Source organism: Vespa mandarinia, chromosome 23 (assembly GCF_050613455.1).
Source record: "Vespa mandarinia isolate Hongniang chromosome 23, ASM5061345v1, whole genome shotgun sequence".
Taxonomy (NCBI): Eukaryota; Metazoa; Arthropoda; class Insecta; order Hymenoptera; family Vespidae; genus Vespa; species Vespa mandarinia.
Genome location: NC_140832.1, coordinates 3,697,365 through 3,724,890, shown reverse-complemented (window position 1 = coordinate 3,724,890; position 27,526 = coordinate 3,697,365). Strand labels below are relative to the sequence as shown.

The 27,526-nt window shown below is 32.1% G+C and overlaps 3 protein-coding genes across 4 annotated transcripts in view; all 3 read left to right on the top strand.

Moving 5' to 3' along the window:
* Window positions 1-1,014: 1,014 nt before the first annotated feature.
* Window positions 1,015-5,060, top strand: LOC118444515 (L-lactate dehydrogenase). The gene is made up of 5 exons (XM_035872856.2): window positions 1,015-1,170; window positions 3,366-3,495; window positions 3,762-4,227; window positions 4,327-4,568; window positions 4,749-5,060. Exons 2-5 carry the CDS (start codon window positions 3,370-3,372, stop codon window positions 4,911-4,913), a joined length of 999 nt encoding a protein of 332 aa, XP_035728749.1. The 5' UTR covers window positions 1,015-1,170; window positions 3,366-3,369; the 3' UTR covers window positions 4,914-5,060.
* A 389-nt stretch (window positions 5,061-5,449) lies between these two features.
* Window positions 5,450-8,915, top strand: LOC118444514 (L-lactate dehydrogenase B-B chain). The gene is made up of 8 exons (XM_035872854.2): window positions 5,450-6,034; window positions 6,163-6,289; window positions 6,536-6,653; window positions 7,583-7,756; window positions 7,835-8,008; window positions 8,344-8,461; window positions 8,553-8,676; window positions 8,751-8,915. Exons 1-8 carry the CDS (start codon window positions 5,808-5,810, stop codon window positions 8,913-8,915), a joined length of 1,227 nt encoding a protein of 408 aa, XP_035728747.1. The 5' UTR covers window positions 5,450-5,807.
* A 2,641-nt stretch (window positions 8,916-11,556) lies between these two features.
* The window catches only part of Best2 (bestrophin family protein), a 66,450-nt gene continuing 50,480 nt past the window's right edge, over window positions 11,557-27,526 (top strand). For both annotated transcript variants that reach the window (XM_035872852.2, XM_035872851.2), the window contains exon 1: window positions 11,557-12,185. Coding sequence is in view for 1 of the 2 variants with exons in the window: in XM_035872851.2 (XP_035728744.1) it covers window positions 12,115-12,185 (71 nt within the window). In the remaining variant the exon portion in view is untranslated. The remainder of the gene's footprint in view (window positions 12,186-27,526) is intronic.

Genomic DNA, 27,526 nt, shown 5'->3' with positions numbered 1-27,526 from the left:
TGTTGTATTTTATTACGATTATTAGAATTTCACCATTCACACGCGTTTGTTGCATCATTCTAGTTTGAAGAACAGATGGTTGCCTAATATGATTCATCCTTTTCGTTCGAGCATCATTAGACAGTATTCACGTGCATAATTCCATTGAACTTCTAATTCTATTGTGTTCGAAATATATATACGGCAATCTGAGATATCTCAAATATAACGTGGATTACATCAGATAAAATTAAATCACACACACTCGATGATTTCTTTCGTTATCGCACTTTTCGTTTGCGATTCCTTTTTAATATATAGACTTTATGTCACTTTCCAAAGCGCGTGTATGAACTAATGTTATAATACTGTATTACTGTTTCTTCTTTTTTTTTTCTTTTTTTGTAAAAGAATATTAATTTCTGAAAAGTATATTCGATTTTTACGTTGAATAATATACTCTTATATACACACTATTCAGGTTAATTAAGTTGATTTCATCATTAATAAAGTTATGTAATTGAAATAATTATTTCAGAGTTTGAACGTAAGAATTAATTTAAAACGAATAAATATCATATTTGTAATAATCGTGACATCTTATGAAATATGATTTTAGAAGAACGTTCTACGCTAGAATCGAAAATAACGGATGAATTCGCTAATGAATTATTAACGAATGCGTGCTCGCGTCTCTAAAAAAAAAAAAAAAAAATTGCATCAGACAGAAACGTGTGCGCCTATCGTCGACGGCACATACTTCCAAGAAATATCTTCGGGTGTTACGTGCTTTCAAGCATACGCGCCGGCTTACTACGGGAGTCAAACTATTTCCTATGAGATAGCAAAACAAAAAATATATATATATGTCGACGATCGAAATGAGAAGATGGTTAAAAATTGGAATTCATTGTAAAAAATCAACAATAAGTTGGTACGATTTTTCGAAACGATCAATAACACCATGGTTTTTCTTTCGTTAATCGCACTCATACAGCTGTACGAGCCGGTGGTAAGTATAAAAAGTGGGAGAATGAAGGTCACCTTAGGAAATGCTACTGTGAGTTCTGTCAGTTCAGTCAGTAGTAAACCGGCGTGCCGGCTGGAAGTTTATTTGAGCTCTCGTTGTCGGTCTGCAACAGCTTTGACGGTCTATCTTCATTGAGATTACGAGAAATATATATTTAAAAGGTTAGTGAAAACATGTTTTTCTCTTAATGCTTTAACGTAGAAAAATTGTACATTTTTATTTTTCATCGATTTATGATATTAACGATAGGAAATAGTAATAAGAGAAATGTCTAATGATTATACGTAATATAAACCTGTAATTTTCGTCTTTTTTATTACGTATCTGATGTTATTGATATTTCTTCGTAAAGAAAAACAAAGAAGAGAAAGAGAGAGAGAGAGAGAGAGAGAGAGAGAGAGAGAGAGAGAAAAGAAAAAGAGGAAAGAAAAAAAGATTTCTCAAGAGGTGAACGTGCAGAATTTATTTATCGTCATGGATCTTCGTTTCTTTTCTGTGAAGTATAATATAATGGAATGCCATACGGCATGATAGATACTTCTTTTTTTTTATCGCGACATTCCTTCGATTAAATTTATAAATTGATTCTAATAGAATATGTTGAATTTGCAATTAAATTCCAAAGATGTATCATACACATGTCGTTTTTCTATGATACGATATAGAATACCGGCAAAAATGCCGGTCAAACTTTAATGCCTATCGTGGTGCCATCTTATGGCAACGTTCCCTAACAATGTCATTTGTTCTCCTATCAAAATATCTATAATCGATAAAACTGTTAATATGAGTTTTTTCCTCATCTGAAATTTTACACTTGACTGTGTACGATTAAAAAAAAAAAAAAAATAAAGGAAACCGCGATAATTCTCCAGCTGCGGTTTTAATATCATTTATTGAGAATTATTATCGATACATGTAATTCGAAATATATGTATATTGTAAAAATTTCATGTATGTATTTATCTTGCGAAGAAAATATTTTCACGTATATTTTGAGACGAACGATTATTTTTTAAATAAAATAAAATAAAATACTGTTTACGAGTTGGCAAAATTTCAATATAAAATTGTATATATTTCCTTATGTAATGTGTTCTTTAATCGTCTTTTACTTTGCGCATTATTAAACGACGCTTTTTCAGAATATTGTTTCTTGTTTCAACAAACCATTTATTGTTTTATCGCTTCTCTAAATGTATTTTTCTCGAATATTTTCTAATCGTCGAACAATCGCTTTTCTGATCTTCTTCACTTCGAAAATACGGAAGCATGAAAAAATTGGATAAAAATAGCCAGTCGTTTCGAACGCAGGAAATATAAATGTGGAGACGTGATGTTATCTGACCCCTTTGACCTTCCGGGTACGATGACCTTCAGCAAAAATTTATGCGTGAAGAGTATTAACCCGAAATATTTGCTCGTACTTTTTATGCATTGCAAATTATATTTTGATTCAATAAGATATCTATCTAGATGTAATTCTTCGTCATACTTCCGAACAGAATGATAAACAATAATAATGCGCATGGTAATAATCTAAAGATTAATCGATCGATTCGAAAATAACATTTACTAGACGTTTGACGATTGCTAATGAGATTATTAATAATTTATTGTTATTGATAGGGCGCCAAAATAAACTTCGTAAATTGTATTTAAACTTGAAATATTAATTGCGAAAGACATTACATTTTTATAGATCTTGATTGAAATTTATTTTTCCTATTTATTTTTATTGTCAGAATTTATTTACAATTAAACAATATTAACGTATGTGTTGTTAATAATTACGTAAATATACAAAATCTTGCAGTTTTTTAAAATTATATTTTTTTTTTAATTTTATTAATTAATAAAATCCGAAATCTTAATCCTTTCTAGTATAAAAATTGCTTCCATTTCGTGAGAAAAGGGAGCTTTTGGAAGAGGAGAGTATGAAGATATCATCTGAATGATAGAGAAGATGGATCTTTTTTGTTATCTGTCTTCCTTCCCCCCGCCCTAATATTTGGATTTGCGTTATGTTGAAGTAGATAACAATAGAACATTATATATATATATATATATATATATATATATATATATACACTCTGCTCTAACTTAATATATAATATTACTATAATAATAATTATTATTAGTAAAAGTTATATTATTATATATATATAAATAATTAAAATATTTATATATTTATTATATATTTATGTACAGATAGGTTTTAATAAAATATACTGAGAAATACTGAAAAATAGTGAAAATAAAAAAATGAAATACCGAAATAATGGCCGGTAGATAACGGGAAAGATTCCAAAGCGAAAGAAATCTTGCTCTGACTTAACATTGATCTTTTTTTCAGAAAAATGACGTCGTTAAATGAAAAATTATTGAGCACCGTTGTGGAACCCACCTCGAATGGAAAAAATAAAGTTACAGTAGTGGGTGTTGGCCAGGTCGGAATGGCATGTGCCTTTAGTATTTTGACAAATGTAAGTATTCATTATTTCCTTTTTAACATATTTGTAAAATTTAACACATTTGTAAAATTTCTTTTACAAAATGGACCTGAAATCACAAAAAGAGAGGAGAAAAATATATGCATAATTTTATTCTTTATTTGTTATATAAATAAATATTTAACATTTCGTATTAGAGATCGACTTATGAAGATATTAATCGAGAGTACGAATATATATATATATATATATATAGAGAGAGAGAGAGAGAGAGAATATTAGTGTATTTTCGGTTATAGAATGTGTCGAATGATCTTGTCCTCGTCGATGTGATGGCAGACAAGCTAAAAGGAGAAATGATGGATCTGCAACACGGTAGTGCGTTTTTGAAGAACGCAAGGATCAATGCCAGTACGGACTATGCGGCTACAGCGAATTCAACTCTATGTATCGTGACTGCGGGTGCTCGTCAACGAGAAGGCGAAACCAGGCTCGATCTTGTTCAAAGGAACACCGACATCTTCAAGGGGATCATTCCTCAGCTGGTCAAATATAGTCCGAATACGATCTTACTGATTGTATCTAATCCCGTTGACATATTGACTTATGTCGCGTGGAAATTATCTGGTTTGCCGGAGAATCGGGTTATTGGTAGCGGCACCAATTTGGATTCCACCCGTTTTCGCTTCTTACTTTCTCAAAAACTCAACGTAGCGCCGACCTCTTGTCATGCCTGGGTAATTGGAGAACATGGTGATAGTAGCGGTAAATAGAACAAATAAATACGACTATTGAACAACTTTAATAGTTTTGAAAATTTCATTTTATTCCAAGTAATTATTATAATTATTAAAATGTTTTTAGTGCCACTTTGGTCCAGCGTAAACGTTGCCGGTGTACGTTTCCGCGATCTTAAACCTGACATCGGTACTAGCAAAGACGAAGAACATTGGGATGAATTACATAAACAGGTCGTTGAAAGTGCATATGAGGTCATCAAGCTCAAAGGTTATACTTCCTGGGCAATCGGACTTAACGTATCGAGTCTTGCAGCAACGATACTGCGAAACACTCATCAAGTTCATGCCGTTACCGTCAAACTTACCGTAAGTGGATAAAGTAGAAAGTTTTGTTCGTATCATATGCAAATGTTTTCATTAATGTTGAGACAACGAAATTCAGTATTTACTTACATGAATATTTTTTTTGAATATCCACTATTTACATATATCGAATATTTACATATTTAATAATTAATAATTACTAATAAATGTGTAATATTGGAGGGTCATCATGGTATTACCGAGGACGTTTTCTTATCTCTACCGTCTATGTTGGGGGAAAACGGTGTCACGTCAATTGTTAATCAAATATTGACGGATGAAGAGCGGGAGCTACTTCAAAAATCAGCCAATACAATACATGAAGTCCAGAAAAATCTGAAGCTTTAAACTACAGACAGTAATGCGTTCTACTTTACATTTTTTTTTGCCCTTTATATGTCGTATGTCTGTTCAATGTATATTTATTTTATTCGAACATTAATTATTCTGTTCTTGCCATAGTGATATCGGTGATTGCTTCCAATATTTTTTCTTATATCATACAATTGCATTTATTTCGATGAAATTATTATTATTATTATTAATAATTTAATTCGACGGAAATTTTAATTATTTCACAATAATTAATTATTTAGTGGAATTTGCTTTTGATGAATGTTAAAGGTGCTAACTGTATTATTTATTTTATAATATCTACTTAAAATTGTGTTCAAGTAAATTTTTTTTTTAATTTCATGACAAGCATATACAAATGTCGCAATTTACTTTTTTTTTTTTTTTCAACGTTAAAAAATTCAAGCCAGAAACGTACGAGTTTTAGTATTAACATTGTAATTTAATTAATATTGATGCAAAGTACATTGTTCTAGGAACTGTAACGTATTACATGTTTTACAATTAAACTATGAATTCATCATAATATTAATGCTCCTTGCGTTTTCAAGGTTCTTTCTTTTATAAAACTGATATTTGTAATAAATGTTCCCCAATTATTTAACATATAAGAATTAAGCAAATATTTCACTTCAAATATCTATTTGGTAATCAATGATAACCTATCAAGCTTTTCCATTTATCCGTTACTGATAAATTAGTATTAAATTAGTTACAAGCGCGATGTAACCATGGATTCGTATAATAATTGACAAACTGTGGCAGTGACAGTATATCGAAGTTTCCGCGAATGTCGCTCGAAAATGTCTGGCCCTATATGAATCGAGCGAGGGGAAAGGACTGTTGCGAAACACATGAAAAATCGACGGGAACCGTGTAATTAAAAGAATGGTACTAACCCTCCATTTGTCGTCTCCCTTTTTACGTATCTGTTTAAAAAATTGGGAATATGTCACATCGAAAAGAAGTATTGGTATCAATCGACGTATTCGAGATTTACCACCGACTATATTAAAGGATATCTTAAATGGTAAAAATGATGGAAAGATAATCGAATCGGCATCATTCACGGGTGATGCTTCTTGTGGATCTGAAAAGCAACGAACAGATTTGCAGTAAATATCGTTATATATATATATATCACGTTAAAATATATTTTTAAAAATCAAATGTTTCAACGTGATTCTCCGTTATCTAATATATCGAGATTTTTCATTTGACGTTCTTTGTTCTCATTGTTCAGACCGGTATGTCTACGTGAGGAACTCTTGTGCAAGGTGTCTAATCCCGTAAGAGATTGTTGTCATAAAGTATCCATCGTCGGTGCTGGCATGGTCGGTATTGGTGTTGCCAACGCGCTTCTATTTCAGGTATAAAGGAACCTTTCTCTCTTTCTCTCTCTCTCTCTCTCTCTCTCTCTCTCTCTCTCTCTCCTTTCTTCCTTCTCCATTCACAGTCTACTTTGAGGCAAAGTGAAAGTTTGTATGTCATACGAGGAAATCGTATGGCTATATATATATATGAGATCTTATAATCAATAATCTTGGAATGTATCAGAAATTCATCGTAGCATAGTAATTTTAAATAAAAAAATGTCCTAATCATTTCAACACTAGAAAATCGCATCGCATGTTGCTATTGTCGACGCGTTTCCGAAAAAGTTGGAAGGAGAGGGCATGGACCTTTCTCATGGTTCACTTCTTATAGGAGATCCACATATCGAGTTTGATACAGGTAATACGATTTTTTTTTATGAATTTTTAATAAATAACATCGTTTGATTTATTTATTAATCCTAACCGACTAAAAGCAAATATATAGTTTGATTAAAAATTAAGAGTCAGTTGAATATTTCCTTTGTTAGAAGCAATAGACAAGAAAAATATATTAAGAAAAATTTTATGATTTCATATAATAAATATTTTAAGAGTACGAACAGCTAACTACCGATTAGACCGATGATTTCTAATTTTTTTTATCGAACACTTTGTATTTTTTTAATTAATTGCACATTTTAATCGATTATCTTTAAAAAATTATTAAACAAGTAAAAAGCTTAGAGTTAATGATTAACAAGATATTAATGCGTGAAATATGGTATGTAGACAGAAAGAATAATATAAATTTTAGTGAAACAAGTAAAAATTATGAACGCCATTAATCAAATCTGGAATGTTTCTAAATGTACGAAAAAATATAATTAGAATATGTCGATTGTGTGCACAAGAAAAGAACGGACATGAAAATTTATTGAATTAAGAAAGCTATTATTTTATTTATTATTATAAATTAATTATACAGTTTTTATTCTCAATTAACAGCTTTAATATGATAAATATACACGCTAATATCTCATCCATTATTAACTTTAAGCTTATACTTGTTTAATAATTTTATAAAGATAATTGATCAGAATATCTAATTAATTAAATAATATAAGGTGTTCCATAAGAAAAACTAAATATTATTATCCTTCCTGTCTCACCGGAAGTGGGCTATTTTATTTCATACTCTTAAAATATTTAACATATGAAATCATGAAACTTTTCTCAATATATTTTTTTTCTATTAGTCCTAAGAAATGAGATACTCAATTGGTTCCTTTCATTTATAATCAACCCATACACACACACACACACTAATTTATGAATACTTCTTTGTAGATTTTTGTATCACGAGCAATTCCAGAGTAGTGGTCATTTGTGCAGGAATAAAACAGCAAAAAAGCGAAAGCCGTTTGGATTTATCAAAACGCAATACTGACATCTTCAAAACCATAATACCTCCTTTATTAAGTTTTAGTCCTAACGCGGTTTTCGTTATCGCTAGTAATCCAGGTTATTACGAATTTGATTGGTCGTGAATTCAAATGTAAACAAAAGAAAAAAAAAGGCAAAATTTTCTCTTCCTTCCAGTCGACATTCTTTCATATGTAACATGGAAAGTGAGTGGTTTGCCCTACTATCGTGTTATCGGTTGCGGAACTCATATAGATACCTGCAGATTTCGATACTTAATCTCAGATCGTTTAGGTATCGCTCCAAGTTCCGTTAACGGTATAATAATAGGCGAGCACGGAGATTCTCAAGGTAAATATATATATATATATATATATATATATATATATATATATATATATAATATTACATGTATTTATATATACATTAATATTAAATACATATAATATCATTTATATATTAAAATAATTTTATTTCATTTATTATTTTATTATATTTGCGAATTAAAAAATATATATATATATATATATATATATATATGTACTCATATCTTATACTATTGCATTTTTATTTTTATGCAATAGATAATTAAAATTTTTATTAATTAACTTTATATTATCTAATTCGCCTTTAGATTTTCCGATGATTTTTCTTATATATTCTATCGATTATTTTATATTGCACAGTTCCACTCTGGTCTGGAGTGAACGTTGCAGGAGTGCAATTTCGCGATATCATACCGAATATTGGTTTGGAAACCGACGAAGAAAAATGGTACGAAATTTCCAGGGAAGTAGTTCAATTGTAAGTTACATTTTATTTTATTAAAGAATTTCTTGTGAAAAAAGGAAAAAAAGAGAGAGATGTTAATCAATTCAAATGTGACACATTTTAGAGGTACAGTGATCAGATGTTTGAAAGGGTATACGAATACTACGATAGGACTTTGCGTGGCTGACATCGTAAATGCAATATTGGGGAATACACAACGCATATTGAACGTATCGACTATGATACAAGTAGATACATTAAATTCTAATATTATAATTTCAATAAATTTTATTTATTTTCTGACTCTCGTTTCATATCCTAGGGACATTTCGACATATGTAATGAATTATTTCTATCATTACCTTGCGCGATTGGCGAAAACGGCGTCACAAAGATAGTGAGACTACGTATGACTGAATTCGAGAAGAAGTTATTTCAAACATCTGCGAATATTGTGTACAATGTTCAAAAGGATCTCAAGCTATAGTTGACTCCATATTGGTCGTATAAGAACTACATTCCGTTTTTTGTGCCATGTTTAACTTGACGTGTAAAAAGTATTACTATCGCTTTCAATAAATCATGTGTCGTCTTTTGATCTTTTTAGCGCGTGACTTATCTCCATAATAAAATGAAACTCAAAACATTTTATTCTTTCAGATATATTTTCGAGAAACGTTCAGTTTTCGTCCCATATAATATTCACTTTTAGCATTCTAAGTAATTATTATAGAATTACGATTCATTTCACGGATTTCGATGATTTTTTTTAAATACGTTGTAAAAATCAACATTTTAAATAATTTATTCCTACAGATATAACATATTAGTTTCCATATTCATGAAAATGTTTCTCACATTTTTATTTTGATATGATGCGTTGTATGTCGCTTAAGCTTGGATTAGGCTTATCTACGGGCATAATTATACTATATCGTGTTGCGACGTCTTTATATTCTCAATTAGTAAACAGAAAGAGATGAAAAAGGACAGCAAATTAGTCTGTCTATGACTGTTTAAAATGAATATATACTTATGTATAAAACAAGATACGTATTTTTCCATGAAATGAATTTAAAGAAAAAATTATTTTTGAAATTATATCTTAATTTTTGTCAAAACGTTCATCTATAAAACCGAACGGTTCATTCATGACCGAAAACATGATAGACGTTCTTGCATTATCAGAAACTTATCTTAATTATTATTGAATTAGCTGACGTCATTGGTACGTCCTTTTAATTTTTATATTTATATATTTCTAACTAATCTATTCTGAAAACAATGTTAATGTGTTCAAAGTGTTATCAAAGTGTTAAATCGATGATAAGATCGATGATAGTTTTTTTTTTTTTTTCATTGAATGAAAATTATGCCAAGAAAGAAGCAAGTGTAAGCTTCTTCTCCCTTAAATTCTATTAAGTTAAAGAAGAGAATAAATAGGGGAAGGTGAAAGGTGACCGTTGGATGGTATTGGAAGGTCGTACCGCGACACTAAGGACCGTATGCCGCAGGCTAGGCCACTGCAAGGTGAGAGGAAGCTACGGATATTGTTCGTCAGATGTCGTTTCGAAAACTTTACCACCGCGGTAGCAAGCAACGTCGCGTATATACGTACGTAAGTTGCTCGAAGGCGAAAAACAGGGCCGTAGTCGACAGTCGGTCAATATGTATATGACATAAAATTAAAATACCGATTCGATCAGAATTTCGAACCTTTTCGTTTTTCTTTTCTCATATACATCCATTTTACAAATGTTATTCTTTTATCATGACTTCGACGATGGTGAACGTGCTTATCAACAATAACAATACTTTATATAAACGTGCGATATATTTTCCTTGCGTATGATGCGGAGTTGTTCGAGTTTGTTCTACTTTTACCCAAAGAAGGTCCACTTGGAACGCCAGACGTGCGTTAGCGATCCGAAAAGTATTTAGCTCGTAAATCATACGTCAAAAGCACTTTCGCGTTGGAGCACATCAATTCACATCTGCCTCAATGGCGCTTATACTTTTATCCTATACATATTGTATTGTATATATACATGTATATAGATCGTGTACATGTATTTAAATAAGTGTATCGTATGTGTGTTAAATAAGATGTGTATATATATATATATATATATATATATATATATGTATATATATTGCACGTACACACACATGTTTTATTGTTAATACTTTCGCAAACCAAGATTCTCCTGGATATTTTTTTTAGCGAAAGATAAGCCCATTCGATCGCGACAAATAATTTATGCGACTCGATCGATTGTTTTTTAAACTCTTTTTATTTTCCCATGAATAATAATTCAAGTAATCGTCGCGAAATCATCGAAAATCTTCGTTTAATCCATAATGATAATATAGAGAAACGATCCGAAAAAGAATTTCCGATCATTCATTAGACTTGTAATGATTAAACATGCTACGCTGAAAGTTTATACATTTTTCCAAACGAACACGTATGTATGTACATACGTATGTTTGTATTTATTTACGCACGGTAAGCATGACGTAACGCAAAACACTTTTTTTGCTACGAGACTATACGAAAGGACAAGCGAGTCTACGAGATACTTTTCCATCGTATCTTTCTTCAATCGGAGGAATCTCTCTCGGCGGGCAACGACTCTGGCTTTCTCTCTCGACGATGGAAAATGCATGGTCATCGTTTCGAATAAACAATTATCGCAGATTTTTAATAAAATATCTTCGTTTCTCTCTATATCTTGGTTCGATTTTTAAAAACTGACCCATCAATGGATTTTCACCCGACTTCGATTAATCGAATTAGAGATTTCTTCGAGCAGAAGTTGGAGCTTTCGTTTGATCAAAAGAAAAAAAGAAAAAAAGGAAAAAAAGATGAGAGAAAAAAGAAAAGAAAATGGTAAAAGGATTAGAACATAAAAAGATTAATTTGATTATATAAGGAAGAAAAAAAAATACACACACATATATATATATATATATATATATGTGTGTGTGTATGTTCGTGTGTGTGTGATGGATAAAAAGTAATAAAAGGTAGGGGTCCCGCGGTTAAAAAGAGCCGTTACTGTTCGGGCCAGGTAGAGGTGGCAGAATCGGGCCCCGTTCTCCCGATGACTCCTGTCGTCCGTCAGTGGAGCTCAGTTAGTAGACAGTCGGTCCGCCCTGTCAGCTGGTCTCGTCCAATCGCGCGTTAACGTAGCTGCCGGATGGTAAACCGAGCGCGGTAGACAATATAAACAGTCGGTCAATCGGAGAGCCCTCGATCGTAGTTTATAAGGGATCGAGTAGGTATAAAAAAAGAGAAAGGGCAAAGTTAGTAAAGCGGCCCGCGCGCCGCATGTGCGCGAGTGTGCAGCTTCTCCACCGGAAACACCAACGACACGGTGCGAGGGATCGGTGTACGCGAGGAAAACGAAAACGAAGGAGAGGCAGAAGAAGGAGGAGAAGGAGAAGAAGGAAGTGAACGAAAAAGAAAAGGAGTCGCGCTTTCTTAAATAAAAATAAGAAATAAAAGGGAGAAAATAAAATAAGAGAAGCGAAAGGAAGGAAGGAAGGAAAGAAGGAAGGAAGGAAGGAAGGAAGGAAGGAAGGAAGGAAGGAAAGAAGGAAGAAAGGAAGGAAGGAAGGAAGGAAGAAAGGAAAGAAAGAAGGAAGAAAGGAAGAGAAGAGTTCGACCGGTCAGGCAGGAAATGACTATATCGTACGCGAGCGAAGTGCCAAACGGCTCCAGCTTTGGCTGTTTCTGGAGGATCCTGGTCAAGTGAGTCACTTTCATTTATTTTCTTCAATGATTTTTTTTGCCCCCCTTAAGCTTTCTACAATATTTCTTCGTCTTGTTATTTCCTCTCGTCAATTTCTGCTATATGCAGAAGGAATAACTTAAGTTCGGCGCCTTAGCAACAGTTGGACGAGCTGAGCGCACCTTTGATTTTTCCTTCTTTCCTTTCTTCCTTCCTTCTTCTTTTCTTTTTTCTTCTTTCCATTCCTTCTTTCCTCACTTCGTCAACTCTATTTTCATTTCTTTTATATATATATATATATATATATATATATATATATATATATATACATATAAAGAAGAAAAAAGAAGAGAAACCAACAATGATAAGCATAAGTCACCTTCCAAGTTATATTTTTTTTTTATTAGTGAGTTTCGCGATTCTTCCATATCGGCGAGGCGCAGCAATCGTAGTCCTTGATCTAGAAATGTAATGTTAGTTTCCGACGAACGTCGACACCACCAGTATAGAAAATGCTGGGACTACTTACATATCTGAAAAGATCGTCGTTCGTCAAAGTCCCTTTGTCAAAGTATGGTGTTATTCTTACAATCAGATCAAAGTCGAAAATTTTATTTGCATAATATTGTATGTAAATCATTGGAATGAAAAAAATGACGAACCTCCCTTCGTGGAATATATTTAATCGAGTTTATATCTGTCTTTTATGACTTGGTAAAAGAAAAAGAGATAGAACACGAACACGTGACAGAAAGAAAGCGTCGTTAACTCGCTTGAGGATCTTTCGTTCACGATGTCCAAAATATTTCTTATTAAAATTAATCGAAATACGATCGAACAAGGTTATATGCAAGTTCGTACGACTCTGTTAAATTATCTTCTCATATGGTCGAATGATTGAAACTGTGATAATAAAAATCGAACGATACGTGCATTTTAATGGAATGAGTACGCTTTGAATCGTTACCACATGCTCCTTTATCTCTTTCTATCTATGTGATACTAGAAAAGCGAGCTTCGTAACCGGATTATCGAGAAGTTTGGTACGGACTTGGTCCAGGAAATTGGAGCACCAACTCCCAACAGACGGCATAGCCGACGTGCTATATAAGACGAAGACATTGCGAGATTCCGACCTGTGGATCATTGTGCAACATTTGACTTTCGACTCGATTTACAATTTTGTAGAATCGTTTAAGAGTTTGTTTCTATACAAAAAAGAAAGAAAAAAAAAAAAAAAAAAAAAAAAAGAAGAAGAAAAAATACTAATAATAAAAAGAAAAGAAAAAGACCATTGGGAACGAATTGCATTACACAGCGAATGGATTATTCGAATCATTTGATTTCATGAAAAATTGAAGACTTTTACGAATTTCAATTTCGTCTACCTATTCGAATGTAAAGTTGTGCGTAGGCTACAACAAATGAGGGACATGTAAAATCCGTCAGTACAAAAATGGTGCTTGGCCAACGCATGTTTGTCGTACAGAGCAACGTTTTTGAGGAAATAAGGTCGTGGATAAATCGATTTTAACTGTAACCGAGCACACACGCTTCGTTCGTCGTATTGCCGTTCCGCAAAATTACGTACGTCTCGAGTATTTCCCAACTATAGTTTATGCGTCTAGCCTTTATCGAAAATGTTTCGACAATAACATTAACGTTAGTTAAATGATGATATTACAATATATAATACATATGCGTAGATAAATTTGACAAATTATTCTTTTAGAAAATATATTATCGTAAGGACGAATATAAAAAAGAAAATTTTATTTTAGAATTTAATTATTAGTTAAGATTAAGTAAATAACTTAATATTAGTTAATATTAAATTAGCGAGTCGAATATGTATATATATATATATACATACATATATTTTTTAAACGTTCTTCGAATATTCAATAACGTTCTACTACTGTAAAAAGGTATTGTCCTCTTATTACATAATCGTTTTCAAGAATCGGAGACATCGATGCTCGTCTCGAGAACATCCACCGAACACGACTTTTGAAATGATGTGAAAAATAAAATATTATACAATAGCTTCTGGGAAAACGTTTCGCATCGATATAATGACGTCGAGATAAAGTTTGTAACGTCGAAAGAAATACATATATGTACTATGATTACGATATAAAGATCGATTCGTTCTGCATTGAGATATTCTGAGAAACAACGACGATCTTCTATACGAAAGTATTTGATTAAGAAGAATTCAAATATAAATAATTTTATGGGGATTACGTTACACTCATTTCTCTTAAAAATATTGCGCAAATTATGAGGAAATGAAGAGGGGGAAAGAGAGAGAGAGAGAGAGAGAGAGAGAGAGAGAGAGAGAGAGAGAGAGAGAGAGAGAGAGAGAGAGAAGAACGATGACAGCTCTTCTTTAACATTCTCGATTTTGGCTGATATCGTCGTCGAACGTCATCGGACAACACTGATCTGAATACTGGTCTGAACAAGATCTCTTTGTATAGGGGAAAAAAAAAAATAAGACTACTTATATAGTGTAATATTATTCGAAGAAAGAGTAAAATTACACCATAATATTTGTTCGTTTCTTCCTTTCGAAAAATGTATTAATGTCGCTCATTAAAATATTAGTCGTTAACGTAGATAAATAATTTCAAATTAGTCCGTCGAATCTTATTCCGCGTGAAATTGGAAACGTCGAACAAATTTCGATATGAAATATAAATATAAAATTGAAATAAATATAAGACTTACATATAACACTTGTTGATACTGAATGCTAAGAGAAAGATTTATTTTCTGATATTTATGACGTCATTTAAAAAGCATTTTTCTTAAGTGTTAAGTTACTTCAAAGACTTTTTTCAATATCTGTCAATAGATATTAATATTGAACATATATATGATAGCTTCGTTAATCTGATTAATAAACATAACATAAAGGGAATCCATAAAGATATCTGAGAGAGAAGAGAGCTTATTAAAATCAGCATTTAATATTTTTTTCTTCATTAATATGCCGAGAAAAGCGTGAAAAACGCATATTGCTCTTGCACGAACGATTGCAACCAATTCAAACGTCCTTGTCGGAGCTCGTTTGTTGACATTTCCACGACCTTTAAGCGGCGTCGACGGTTGTCGCGGTAGTGGCAGCGCCGAGATCCTCTCCGATTCTTGGTTTCTCTCTGGCAAGTCTAGAAACTGCTCCTTCGGAACGGCCTTAACGGCTTTCACGTAAGATCTCGCTTTCCTATGTGCGTTATACCACAGGCAACGTACGCTGGTAAAACGAGAGCCTGCGACCACTATTGACTTGCTCTATAAATATACCACAGAATGTCCAGAAATAGAAAATATCTCTTGTATCGAACCAGAAATTCTTACAAGATGAGGATCATGATGACTTGTAATATTTAGTTTAAATCGAGAAGTATATAGTTAGTATGATCACATTTTATCTTTTCACATCGCTTTACAAAAAAAGAAAAAAATTGTTTCAAGTTGCCATAAATATCTGTTAAAATCTAAATCTATAGTATAATTTAATGAACGATCATAGCGATAAAAATCGGTACCGCTATTCGAACGTTATATTGAAGGTTTTAAAGAAAGATTGTTTTTCTTCTTTATTTTTTCTTTTTTCTTTCTCCTTTTATCTTTTTATCTTTTTTTTTTAACGCGGTGACATATCTAGGATTTTCCGTGGCTGGATTTTCCTCAATTGCTTAACGGCATATTTCGACCTACGCACGACACGAAATGCAAAATCTATATTGCATTTGTTTGAATACGGAAACGTTGAAAATATGCGTTCCACGATCCTTGTTTATTCGTCCATTTAGTCGGGAGCGCCGATGAAATATCCAAGTATTATCGAAAAGAAACTTTGTCGTGTTCCCTTATCGTATCTTGTCTCCTATTAGCGATTACTTTATACTGTATCTATGTTCGTGGTCGTTCATCGCATCTCAAGATCTAAGGAAAGAAATCGAAGATAATACATAGACGTTATCGGTAATATCGAAAAGTGTAGGATGTACATGTTTGCCTCCGATAGTTCTCATTAATGCCAGAGGAAAATCTTTTTGCTCTTTTTTAACGACACATAAGATGAAGCCGGCACGCACGCTTATTCATTTTCTTCTTTTGTAGTTCTTCGGTAGTATCGAAGCATACCAGCTGGAACGAACAGCTTTCCTATCCGCTTCCAGTCGGGGAGACCGCTTAGAAAAAGGAAGGATTACGATAAACGCTTCTATAAATACATAGGGAGAATCCAGAACGATCTATAAATACGATACGTCCATCCAGAAATAGAAAATATTCTTGTTAAGTTTCACGCTGTGTCACGGTAATGGAGGAAAGGAGATTCTCTAGCGGCACATCGACTGCTGAATTCATTATGGTTCTAATATTATTGAGATAATTTTCAGATTTGTCAATGCGATTTAAATAATTCATTTATTTATTTATCGTAAATTATTTTACGATAAATATTTATTTATCATAAATAAATCGCAAAAAAATTAGACGCTAGGAATATTTACAATAAGAAATAAAACGATTTCAATTATTTACTTCATTTCTTTCTATTCACTCGATATTTAAACCGGATACCTCGTACGATTTTTAATAATGCGTGAGAAATAGGGATTAACCGATCTTTATAACGCACTGTTATGATTTAATGAGAGAAAACGATTCGTAATTTTCTTGGTAAGGAAGCAACTTTAACGTCGATGATTTTATATAAGAACTAGAAGTCGTTCGGTTACCTCTGCGCTTTATAATATTACTGTTACTTATGTTCGTCGGTTTTTAGAATGTATTTTTCAATCGTCGATGGAATTATTATTTTTTACTTTCGATCCAACATTGCTTTCACATGATCTATAAGGTAGATCATCGGATTTGCGTTTATTTCAATACTTTAGTTGCTTTCAATACTTTAGAGCGATCATTATAACAATACGAAGTCTAGTTGTGTAAAAGTTGGCGCGATCACGTGCGCAAAATACTCTCGGCACGTGTACGGAAGAGTTGGGGTAGATATAGCCACGAAAAAGCACGCGTGAAAGCTAATATGATTTCAGGTTGTACCAATGGAAAATTATTTGACAAAATTATAAACTATCCAGTTGAAAATTTGTATTTGATCAAACATATTGTTTTCGTCTCGTTTATATTTATTTTCCTTTTGGATGAATTTCTTTTTTTCTTTTCTTTTTAATTTCTATTAATTTATAATAATATACAATTTATTTTATGCATACACGCACGCACACACACACACACACATATATATATATATATATTATATTAAATAAATTAATAATTATAAATATATATTATATATACCTGCTGCATATGATTTATTGTATATTTTTGATGTCGTAAGGTCCAAAGATTAATATGCGTCTGTCAAGGTTTTAAGGAAAAAGGAATATAGGAAGAAGAGGAGATTTGAAGAGAAAAAGGGCGTGGCCATTGAAAAGTGCGAGTAGGGCCCTTGGGCCTATTCGAGTTACAACCATATTTAACACGTCGAATGCTATAGGGGTGATTGTCGATATTAAGATAAATGCATAAAGCATTGCGATACAGTTTAACTCAATCGTTTTATATAATATTTTATCATAATATGCATCCTGTAACGAAATAATTGATTTCGGCATTAAGGCATTTATGTTAAATTGGTACGGCATTCAACGCGTTAATAACAATAATAATAATAAAATAATAATAAGATAATTGTGGCAATTGACCTAATGCCTAAGGGTACAAGACATAATATTTAAAAAATCCTCGGAGAAAATAATTTAAGATCAATGGGAAAAATTGTATTTAAACGTGAAATTTAATTTAGATGTATGATATAAATAATATTTATAAATCAAATTCCTTCAAAGTGATTCTTCATGCGTTTACGTACAATGAAATATGGAATATATAATCGATTTACAAAATATATAAGTTAATTTTCTTGTACATACATACAGAATTGAATAAAAATGATTCATATTTTTGTCCCAGATTGTATAACTGGTGGACATTTGAAAAAATTAGGTAAATGTCGAGAAAAGAGAGATAAAAATAATAATAACAACAATAATAAAAATGAAAGTAATAGTACCAACATAGTGATAAAAATAATAACTATATTTTAGCGATAATAGCGCGTATGTGTGGATGTGCGGGTGGGGAGGTTGAGTGGTAAGTAACATTATCGTGAAGTTTATTTAGAGTGCACGCACACATGATATCTTATCGTTATTTAAATTATTCGAAGAGGGTCACATGAGATCGATCGATCACGAGGATCTCATTACCTTTTCTACCACGAAAAAACGAAGAAACAATCGGTATAGCGAATTTAGTTTGCCAGTAGCCTCGCCTCTTTTATGAGCTCCACTCTTGTCCACGAAACGTAGCCGGCCAGTGTCGTTTTTGCGGCACTACGAATTACAATGAGACCCAATGGATACTGGTTGCACCGCGATGCGCTTCGATAGCGTGGCATACATTTCGTCGTTTAGCTCGCGCTCGTCTTTTGAGCGCGTGTGCGTGCGTGTGAATGCATTTTTTTAACACGAGTGCCGCTACGTTCCTATCGAATCGCCTAGAAACTCGCAACTGACCCAGCCTGTGCCTTTGTGCGATCTCAGTGGCTCTCGTGACTCTTGTTAATTCGCATGCTCTGCCTGTCAGTCTGTCTATCTGTTCGTCTCTCTCTCTCTCTCTCTCTCTCTCTCTCTCTCTCTCTCTCTCTCTCTCTCTCTCCCCGTCTCTCTTTTCTTCTTTTCATGTATTTACTTTTTATTTCATATTGAATCATAGTCCATATTGATCATAGTTCAGACATTGAGCTTAGGATCGAGTTTCCATTTACATATAGGCTCTTAGATATCAGACGCTGCTAAATAGACTTTAGATCGGAAGTTTCCAAGATACGACGATCTTTTTCTACGTATTATATTGAATAGTTAAATTTAAATATAATATAATTAACCGTGTAATATTCAAACGTAGATATACGTCGCTCTGAAATTTATCTCTGCTGATGGATTTTAAATGTTTTTCATTTTTCTTTTTCAAAACGCATATTTAATGTAATTATGAATTTGTACAATAATAAAATAACTCGAGATCTCTTTTTTACATGATTCACTTTGTATATCTATGTGGTATAACAGATATCATTTTTATATTAAATAGAAATCTGGTGAATATGCAAAGTCCTAGAAATTTATTAGCCTGAAAATGAGTTTGCTTTCTAAAAAACGTCGATAATGTATAATACGTTCTTATAATTCGTCCTTCATTCAAAAATTTCACAAATATCGAAGTGATCAAGAGGGAGAAAAAATGTGCGATCGTTTTACCTTCGTGATATGGATTCAGAACTTTCCTTTGATCCTTGATCAAAATTGAAAAAATATCACGTAGCCGGATAAGAGGACGTAATCACAGGGTCGTGAATTCTCATGGAAGTACGACTATATATTCGCAAAAGACGGCAAAGTTTTATTAAATGATCGCGTGATGTGTGACGGACATTCGAGTTCCGATAATTCGCCGAGTAAAATGTGAAATCGATCGTGCACACCTTTTTGCCTTTCGACATTGAGAAAATCTCAGCATCCGTCTTCGTAATCCGCGAAGCCGAGAACGCTTTTTTTTTCCATCGCCTCCTATGCTGATCTACGTTTCCTCTCCGTTCTTAATCCGAGACGAAAAACGATCTAGGTTTTTGAGCGATCTTAATTCCAAGTAAAACTTGTTAAAGGAGATCGTCAGTATCATTGGACACTCTACGTACGTTTCCATAGGACCTTTTTTTCTTGTTTCGATATACAGGGTGTTTCACTTAACTTGAGCACTTGAATTATTTTCGTTGTTTCTGACGATACGAAAAAATTCTTAAGGAAAGAAATACTTTGATACATAGTGGGAAATATTTTCATCATTTTTTTTTAAGTCATCCTTTCAAAGCTATCGATCTATTTTTAAATGAATCGGCATATTTTCATTATGACATGGTAACAGGTTTGGAAAAAATAATTTTCGATATTCCAATTTATTGTATATTTTATTTTAAATGTGTGTATATTTCAAATGATTGCACGGTTTTGCTATAATTAATGCTGTATAGTAAATGGAGCAAACGCGTGAATGAATCTAACGTTTCACTTCACCTCTCCCTACATATAGACTAGTACCATTACCACCACTATCATTATCATAATCATCATTACTATATTATTATTATTATTGTTATTATTATTGTTATTATTATTGTTATTATTATTGTTATTATTATTATTGTTATTATTATTATTATTATTATTATTATTATTATTATTATTATTATTATTATTATTATTATTATTATTATTATTATTATTATTATTATTATTATTATTATTATTATTATTTGTCCAAGGATGTCAATCTCGCTTTTCAACAGTTATGTCTTTTTCCTTCCTTTTTGTTACCTTATTACAAGAAACTTTAGAGAGATGCATCGAAATTATCGAATTCGAAACATTAAAAATATATTTGTTGTTTTAAATGTTCGATCAATTTCGTGGAAAACTCGTTAATTTCGTAAAAACATGGAACGGGGAATGAATAGAAGTCACGCTTCGTTTGCTTTGTTTCTCTATCTCTCTGTCAGAACAAATAATATTTACGAAATTCGAAATTAAGAGCTACGATAGTTGTTTCCTTTGCAGTACATGTTGCTTCACTTATAACCATTTAAATCTTTTCGAATCTTAAGAAAAATCTTATCCAATGAGATCTAATAAATCTCAAGATAAATCGCGTTTGTTAGTATTCCATTGGAGATTATAGGTATCTAATGCACGTAAGAAATCTTGTATCGTGCTTTGTGAAATATTCACCTGTTTCTCGGTCATTCGTATCGATGTGTGCGGCACGTTGACCCGCATACATACACACTATTTTATGGTCGAGCATTAACCGTAGTAATATTTCGACGGATCGCAAAGACAAATATTCCTTCGGTGGATTTTTCTTTGTTTTTTCTTCAACTCATTTCAAAGAACGAACTTTCGAAAAAACTCGTCTATAACGAATATACGAATAGTCGGGTATCGTAAAAAAGTTGAATATTTGAATCACTTCCAGACTTTAGCTTCAGTTTGGATAATTACGTAATCGTTAGGAAAAATATAAATACCTTTGAATATCTTGGAAGATCTAACGAAGATCCACGGAAGTGCAGAAACATCCGAGAGAATTGGTAAGGGCAAACTCTGAGTATCGCTCCGTGAAGCGTGACCGGCGTTAGTTATGCAACGTTTTGTTGCTTCGTGGCCTTGTTGCCCGCATTGGTATTATCTTGCTTAGAGCAAAGGAATCAATTACAATTTGTTGCCTTGATGATCGTATCTTCCGATGAAAGGTGAAGGAGACCTCTTTACGCCTCTTTGCGTCTCTTTGTGCATACGCCCATATCAATATGCCGTTGATGCTTTTCGAATCGAAGGGGTATTAGATTTCAATTTGATTGACAAACGGAGGACGAGATAGATCGGTTGGAAAATTTTTAAAGGAGAGAACAAATCGTCGGATAATACTCGAATATTTTCTTTCGAGGAATTATCTTCATCCTTGCGAAATGGTCACGTTCAATTAACGAGTAATTATTTCAGCGAACTCTTGTCTTAATCTAGATAAAGATACATAATAGCCGCTATTATAATTTCTTTTTTTTTTTGCTCTCTTCTCGAAATCTCTATGTTTTATTTCGTACGAAGAATTACATAGATTAGACATGGAATCTCTCGAATACACTCGGTTAAAAGTGATTGCCGCGAATTCCTCTAACACATTGATCATTCTAATGAGAACCTAGATCTATACCTATATGATCATGCGACTATAAAAGAAAAAAGAAAAAAGAAAAAAAGAAAAGCAAAAAATAAATAAATACAAAGTTTACAATTTAATTTGATCGAGGATCGATCGTAAAATTGCCGGTGTCATTCAACGGAATTTTAATAACCAGAATAATCAGAACTCTGAAACAGACGAAGGACGAACGAACGAATTCGATTCAAATTCGCGAGACATAGGCCACCTCTATAACGTTCGTCCTTGCGTCTGGCGTTTATCGAGAGCTTTAGTGACGAAAATAAACAGGAAGCGTAGCGATGATTCTCCAAGAGGCCATTGCTCGTTATCCATCAAGGTCATATAAATTTTACCACTTGTTAAATTATTCCTTGGTTCGTCTGATATGGTCGATCAACGAATCATTCGGTTAATTCGTATCGATCTCGTAACATGAAAAATAAATTAATCATCGTTCTTACGATTCTAGCGACAATAAGTTTTGGCACGGAAATAATTCCTCTTCGTAGCGAATTAGATGTGCATTTATGTACATATGTGATACGCAATAAACACGTGAATACATACCTTCGACGCATAATCGACGTACTCCTCGCATCTCGATTCGAGATATACAAGGTTGCTTGTAAATGTGTCACTGTCAATAAGGCTGCTCATCGGTATGTATAATGCTTGCCTAAACACCGATCGTCGTCGCTAGGACACTTTAATTATTTTCATGGTTCTCGTGAGGTAGTTGAGGAGAGAGCCATAAAAGAGTTTTTCTATGCTCTCGGCATAATGAAAGAAAGAAAGAAAGAAAGAAAGAAAGAAAGAAAGAAAGAAAGAAAGAAAGAAAGAAAGAAAGAAAGAAAGAAAAAGAATCGTAGAAGGCTATTGGTTCTTAATACTTACTTGGAATGGCTCCCGAGAAAAATCAATATCCAGTCGGATTATCATCGGATTAAAAAAGAATATTTAAGAAGAAATGACGTAGATTTTTCTTTTTTCTTTTTTTTGTCTTTTTCTTTTCTAAGAATATATCACACGATTATGCAAAATTCTTTCGACGAAGATTAAAGATTAAAGGGATGCATAATTTTTCATAAATTTTATTATGCGGATATCGTTTTCGTTTTCGTTTTCTTTTTTTTTTCGCACGATTATTCATTTTTCTTCATAAAGGATAACCTCAAAGCCACTACTTCTTTCTTTCTTTTATTTTGTTTCTGTAATTATTACCCTATAATTAACTCATTAGCAGTTCAAACAGTTGACCGGTTTTTTTTTTCACTATGACTACGAATACATATAATATCAATTTTCATCCGACTTAAGACCGATTCACACATTTCAATTCAATTTTAATTCTAACTCCGTTTCGATTATTCATTCACGATACTTGTCTTTTTTATTTTTCTTTTTTTTTTTTAACGACTGACGAAATTCCGATAACTTTCAATCTTTTTTATATAAAAGCGAATAGCGAATAGAATCGATTTACGTATGTTTAATATATCGCAATGATATGTATGAATAGAAATAATTGAAACCGAACTACGACCAAAGAGGATTAAGATTTGAAATTTCGATATTACCGATGTTTGCTTATTCCGATAGAGTGATCCTTTAAGAATATCTTTCCGTTTGATTTTTTGAGAAATTGGCAAAATTGCGGTTAGGAGACTGTAAAACGTAATGTGGCGTGCGGCCAACCAAATAGGCATAAATAAGGTCTTGTTTGTGTCGGTTTTCTAAGGTATTGCGGTTTAATGAATCTGCAACGTTTTCTTACTCGTAAGCCATATGACAGAATAGTAAAATATATTTAGCAAAGAGCTTCAGCGACAATACATTTTTCAAGCCTATAAATGACTATTTTAATATAAATATTACATCGAAATTTTGGATGGAATTACATTTTCTCGAAATTACATCTCTTGACAATTTTATCAAATTCTGAAGATATTAACTTAAAATTTATACAGGAGTTGTAAAACACTATGACAATATTAATAATATGTGATGTCAAATTGAAAGAAAATACATTGTTTTACAATAAAAAGTAATTCGAATTTTTCCAAATTTTTCGAATGCCAATTTTTTCGATTTCACTTCCATTTGCAATTCTTTCAGGTATAAGTAATAGAGGAAAACCTGAAGAAAAGAGATATCTTTGGGATTTTCCAAAACCATGGTACGTTCGATCGGAATTGTGATAAGGCAAGATTTTACGTAGTTCCTTTAACATTGATATTGTTAATCTGGGAAATCTCGTTGGATTTTTTTTTTTCTATAACGTTACAATTAATATTAATAAAAAGTAAAAAGTTTTATATTCATTCGCGGACTTTGTTACGAACAATTAAATGCGGACATTATTATGAACAGTTAAACGCGGACTTAGTTAATGAACAATTTTAAACGACAAGAATAAATTTTGTAAATTTCAAATCTTGAAATAAAGGAATAGTAGAATGAACTGAAATGTGTGAATCGACCTTTAAATTTACTATCTTCGATCGGACGCCATTATTAACACTTTACCATTATTAATTCTTTACCGACGTTAATCTTATGTACGAGAATTATGTAAACAGTCGTATATAAAGGAAGCCCAACGAACGCGGCACGTGTGTTTAAACACCGTTCGTACGTTCGTTCGCTTCCGTAATCGTATTGCGTATCAGGAACTTTCGTTAAATCGATTAACATTTTTCTCTTTTGTCGTATATGGAAAAAATATTTTTAATAAATAACAGTAATCTTTGTCGTAAATCCTGAAACATTTATTACTATATTATAGACAATATATATATATATATATATATATATATATATATATATATATATATATATATGATAAGATGAATAGATGATAAGAACAATAAAATGATGCAAATCCAGTATTAATCTCAAATAATGTACTGGATTACAATTATCATTTAGATCACAGATTTTCAAAGCGTTTGTTTGTTTATCTAATCCGACAAGGATACCGACAAGAGGGTAACTGTTTATATTTTTCAATGCGAACACGAGACCGATACCTTGTGGCACCTTTTTCTTCTTTTTTTTTTTCTACAATAAAAATAATGATCTTTCGTGACGCAAAGTGTGATACTGAGACATTACATTCTCGTAAAATATATTTTAACGAGCACGAACGAGCGTTTTCACCTATGACCGTGTCTCATATCAATCGAATGACGATTACCTTCGCAAAAAAATTCGAAATACGAATTCACAATCAGTATTACGTAATCAAATAATTGTCCACTTACGTAGTACGGATATATGTATGTATGTATATGTATATGTATCTCGAGATTATCAAAGACCTCGATCAATACGTATGCTAATTAACGACATGATATGACGATTTTAAACCAAGCTACTCCTATAAGCATTTGTGTAATGCGAACGTCCAAAAACAGTTCGAGGATTTTATGGTCCACGATCTTACTATGAGTTTCATTTTATATTCCTGTCTCCATACGTTTCTTTTTTCTTTTCTTTTTTTCATTTTTTTTTTCTTTTTTTTTATATAGCATTCATTCTAATGACGTCAGAGGTGTCATACGAGAGATAACAGTTATAGTTTCTAATTTAGTTTATTATTATTCACTCAAATGCCGCTTATCTTTCGATCTGTTACTAAAATAAATGAGATGTATCAGAAGAATGATTAATATACAATGAGGATATGAAATATGCGTGAAAGATTTACATTATTTCCCTATCACTGACGTTTCGAGTCTCTCTTTTTCACATAGCGATCTCGATCCAGGAAGAGAACATTTCTCATTGTCCGCCTACGAAGAGCGTGACACGTAGATATAGGGTCATGCAAAGAGAGCCCACGAATCTCGATAAACATTGTTACGAAAGAGTGGATTTGAAACAGGTGATTGAAAAAAGTATTGACGACTTGAAATTATGACAGTGATTAGCATAGGCGGGTTTTTCCTTTTAGACATTTTCTTTCAGTTTTTTTTTTTTTTTTTTTTTTTTTGTTTAAGACGATTTGACCATCACATTATCGAAGATGAGAGATCCGTAGACGATATAATTAAATAATATCCATAAGTAATGTATCTACATATATATATATGTATATAATATTATTTACAAGTTTTAATTCAATATCATTAATAAATATTTTATTATTTATTTATTTATTTATTTATTTAATAAAATAGAATGTCTATAAGTTTATATGCGACTTGATACAATGAAAAGTTAATTTATTTTCAAGATACAGATACGGTTATATGAAATAAAGGCTATATAAGTATAGGTTTTTTTTAATTAATTTCATTTTTAGATAAAAATAATTCTTTTTTGTCTGAAAGGTTACTGTCTATTTTGAAAAATAATAGAAATTAAGAAAAACGAATTGAAGAGTTATAAAGATATATATTTATTTCAAAGGAAATTCTACGAAGAAGTTTTAGTTATGTATCTGTTTTCACATAGCGATGATCAATATCTTTTCAAAAATCAAAGCGATGAATAGTTTCCTGGAACAAACTTTCTAACATTTGAAATGTTATTTTCTCAGTAGCATTTGTAATACGATTTCGAAGTTCATAAATAGTTCTTCTAACAGTATACACCTTCGAATTAATGAAATTCCAGGGAAAAATATATCTAATGGTGTTAAATCGGTTGAACATGTTCCACCACTACCGATCTAGCGACCTGGAAACCGTCTATCTAGATAATCACGTACTTACATTAATCATTTCTGCTGTCATCGTCCACAGATCCGGTTCTATGAAATTTTGTTAATAATTCACGAATAACCTTGTTTGTTTAATCTTTCTTATGAAACTTCCCTTGAAAATGTTTACTCATTTCACGCCTATTATTATATTGCACGTTGGCACAAACACATGTCCATACAGATTCATCATTAGCGATACGGCTCTGGAATAGAAAATTTATATATTAAACAAAATTCGAAATGTTAATTGAATTTCTTTTTCGAAATTCTTATTCAAATTTGCACCAGACGTACATGTCTTTTTATGCTGTGTTCATGGTGGCATAGCATTGAAAAAAAAGAAAAACTTCTATAAAAACATTGTCATTTTTGATTACAACTAGATACATTAATATATTTTTCTTAATTATAAGAACTAAGAAATCGGCGCTTGATATTGTCAAGTAATATTGAAAAATATCTATATAGATATTCGATGGAATACAACTTTATATACGATTCGATATAACACTATACTATAATATAATAGTATATTGAGATTGTACAACAGGATACTATTTAACATTATGGAGTTCTATAACATTGTGTTAGTCAATATAATTCTACGACATAGGTAAACTGTTCCGATACTCCGACGCTTTTTAACAATCGTTCACTCACAAAGGCGTACCCCTACACGTGTTTACACACATACTAATACTCTGAATGACCTAAAAACGTACTTAAAATATACACACTCCCTAACTCATTCACGCACAACGTATTCTATCACTCATTCTATACGATATCTTT

Coding starts and splice junctions, on each gene's coding strand:
- LOC118444515 (XM_035872856.2), top strand. CDS start 3,370: ATGACGTCGTTAAATGAAAAATTATTGAGCACCGTTGTGGAACCCACC. Junction 3,496..3,761: donor CCTTTAGTATTTTGACAAAT/GTAAGTATTCAT, acceptor TTTCGGTTATAG/AATGTGTCGAATGATCTTGT. Junction 4,569..4,748: donor CCGTTACCGTCAAACTTACC/GTAAGTGGATAA, acceptor GTAATATTGGAG/GGTCATCATGGTATTACCGA.
- LOC118444514 (XM_035872854.2), top strand. CDS start 5,808: ATGGTACTAACCCTCCATTTGTCGTCTCCCTTTTTACGTATCTGTTTA. Junction 8,009..8,343: donor CGAGCACGGAGATTCTCAAG/GTAAATATATAT, acceptor TATATTGCACAG/TTCCACTCTGGTCTGGAGTG. Junction 8,677..8,750: donor ACGTATCGACTATGATACAA/GTAGATACATTA, acceptor TTCATATCCTAG/GGACATTTCGACATATGTAA.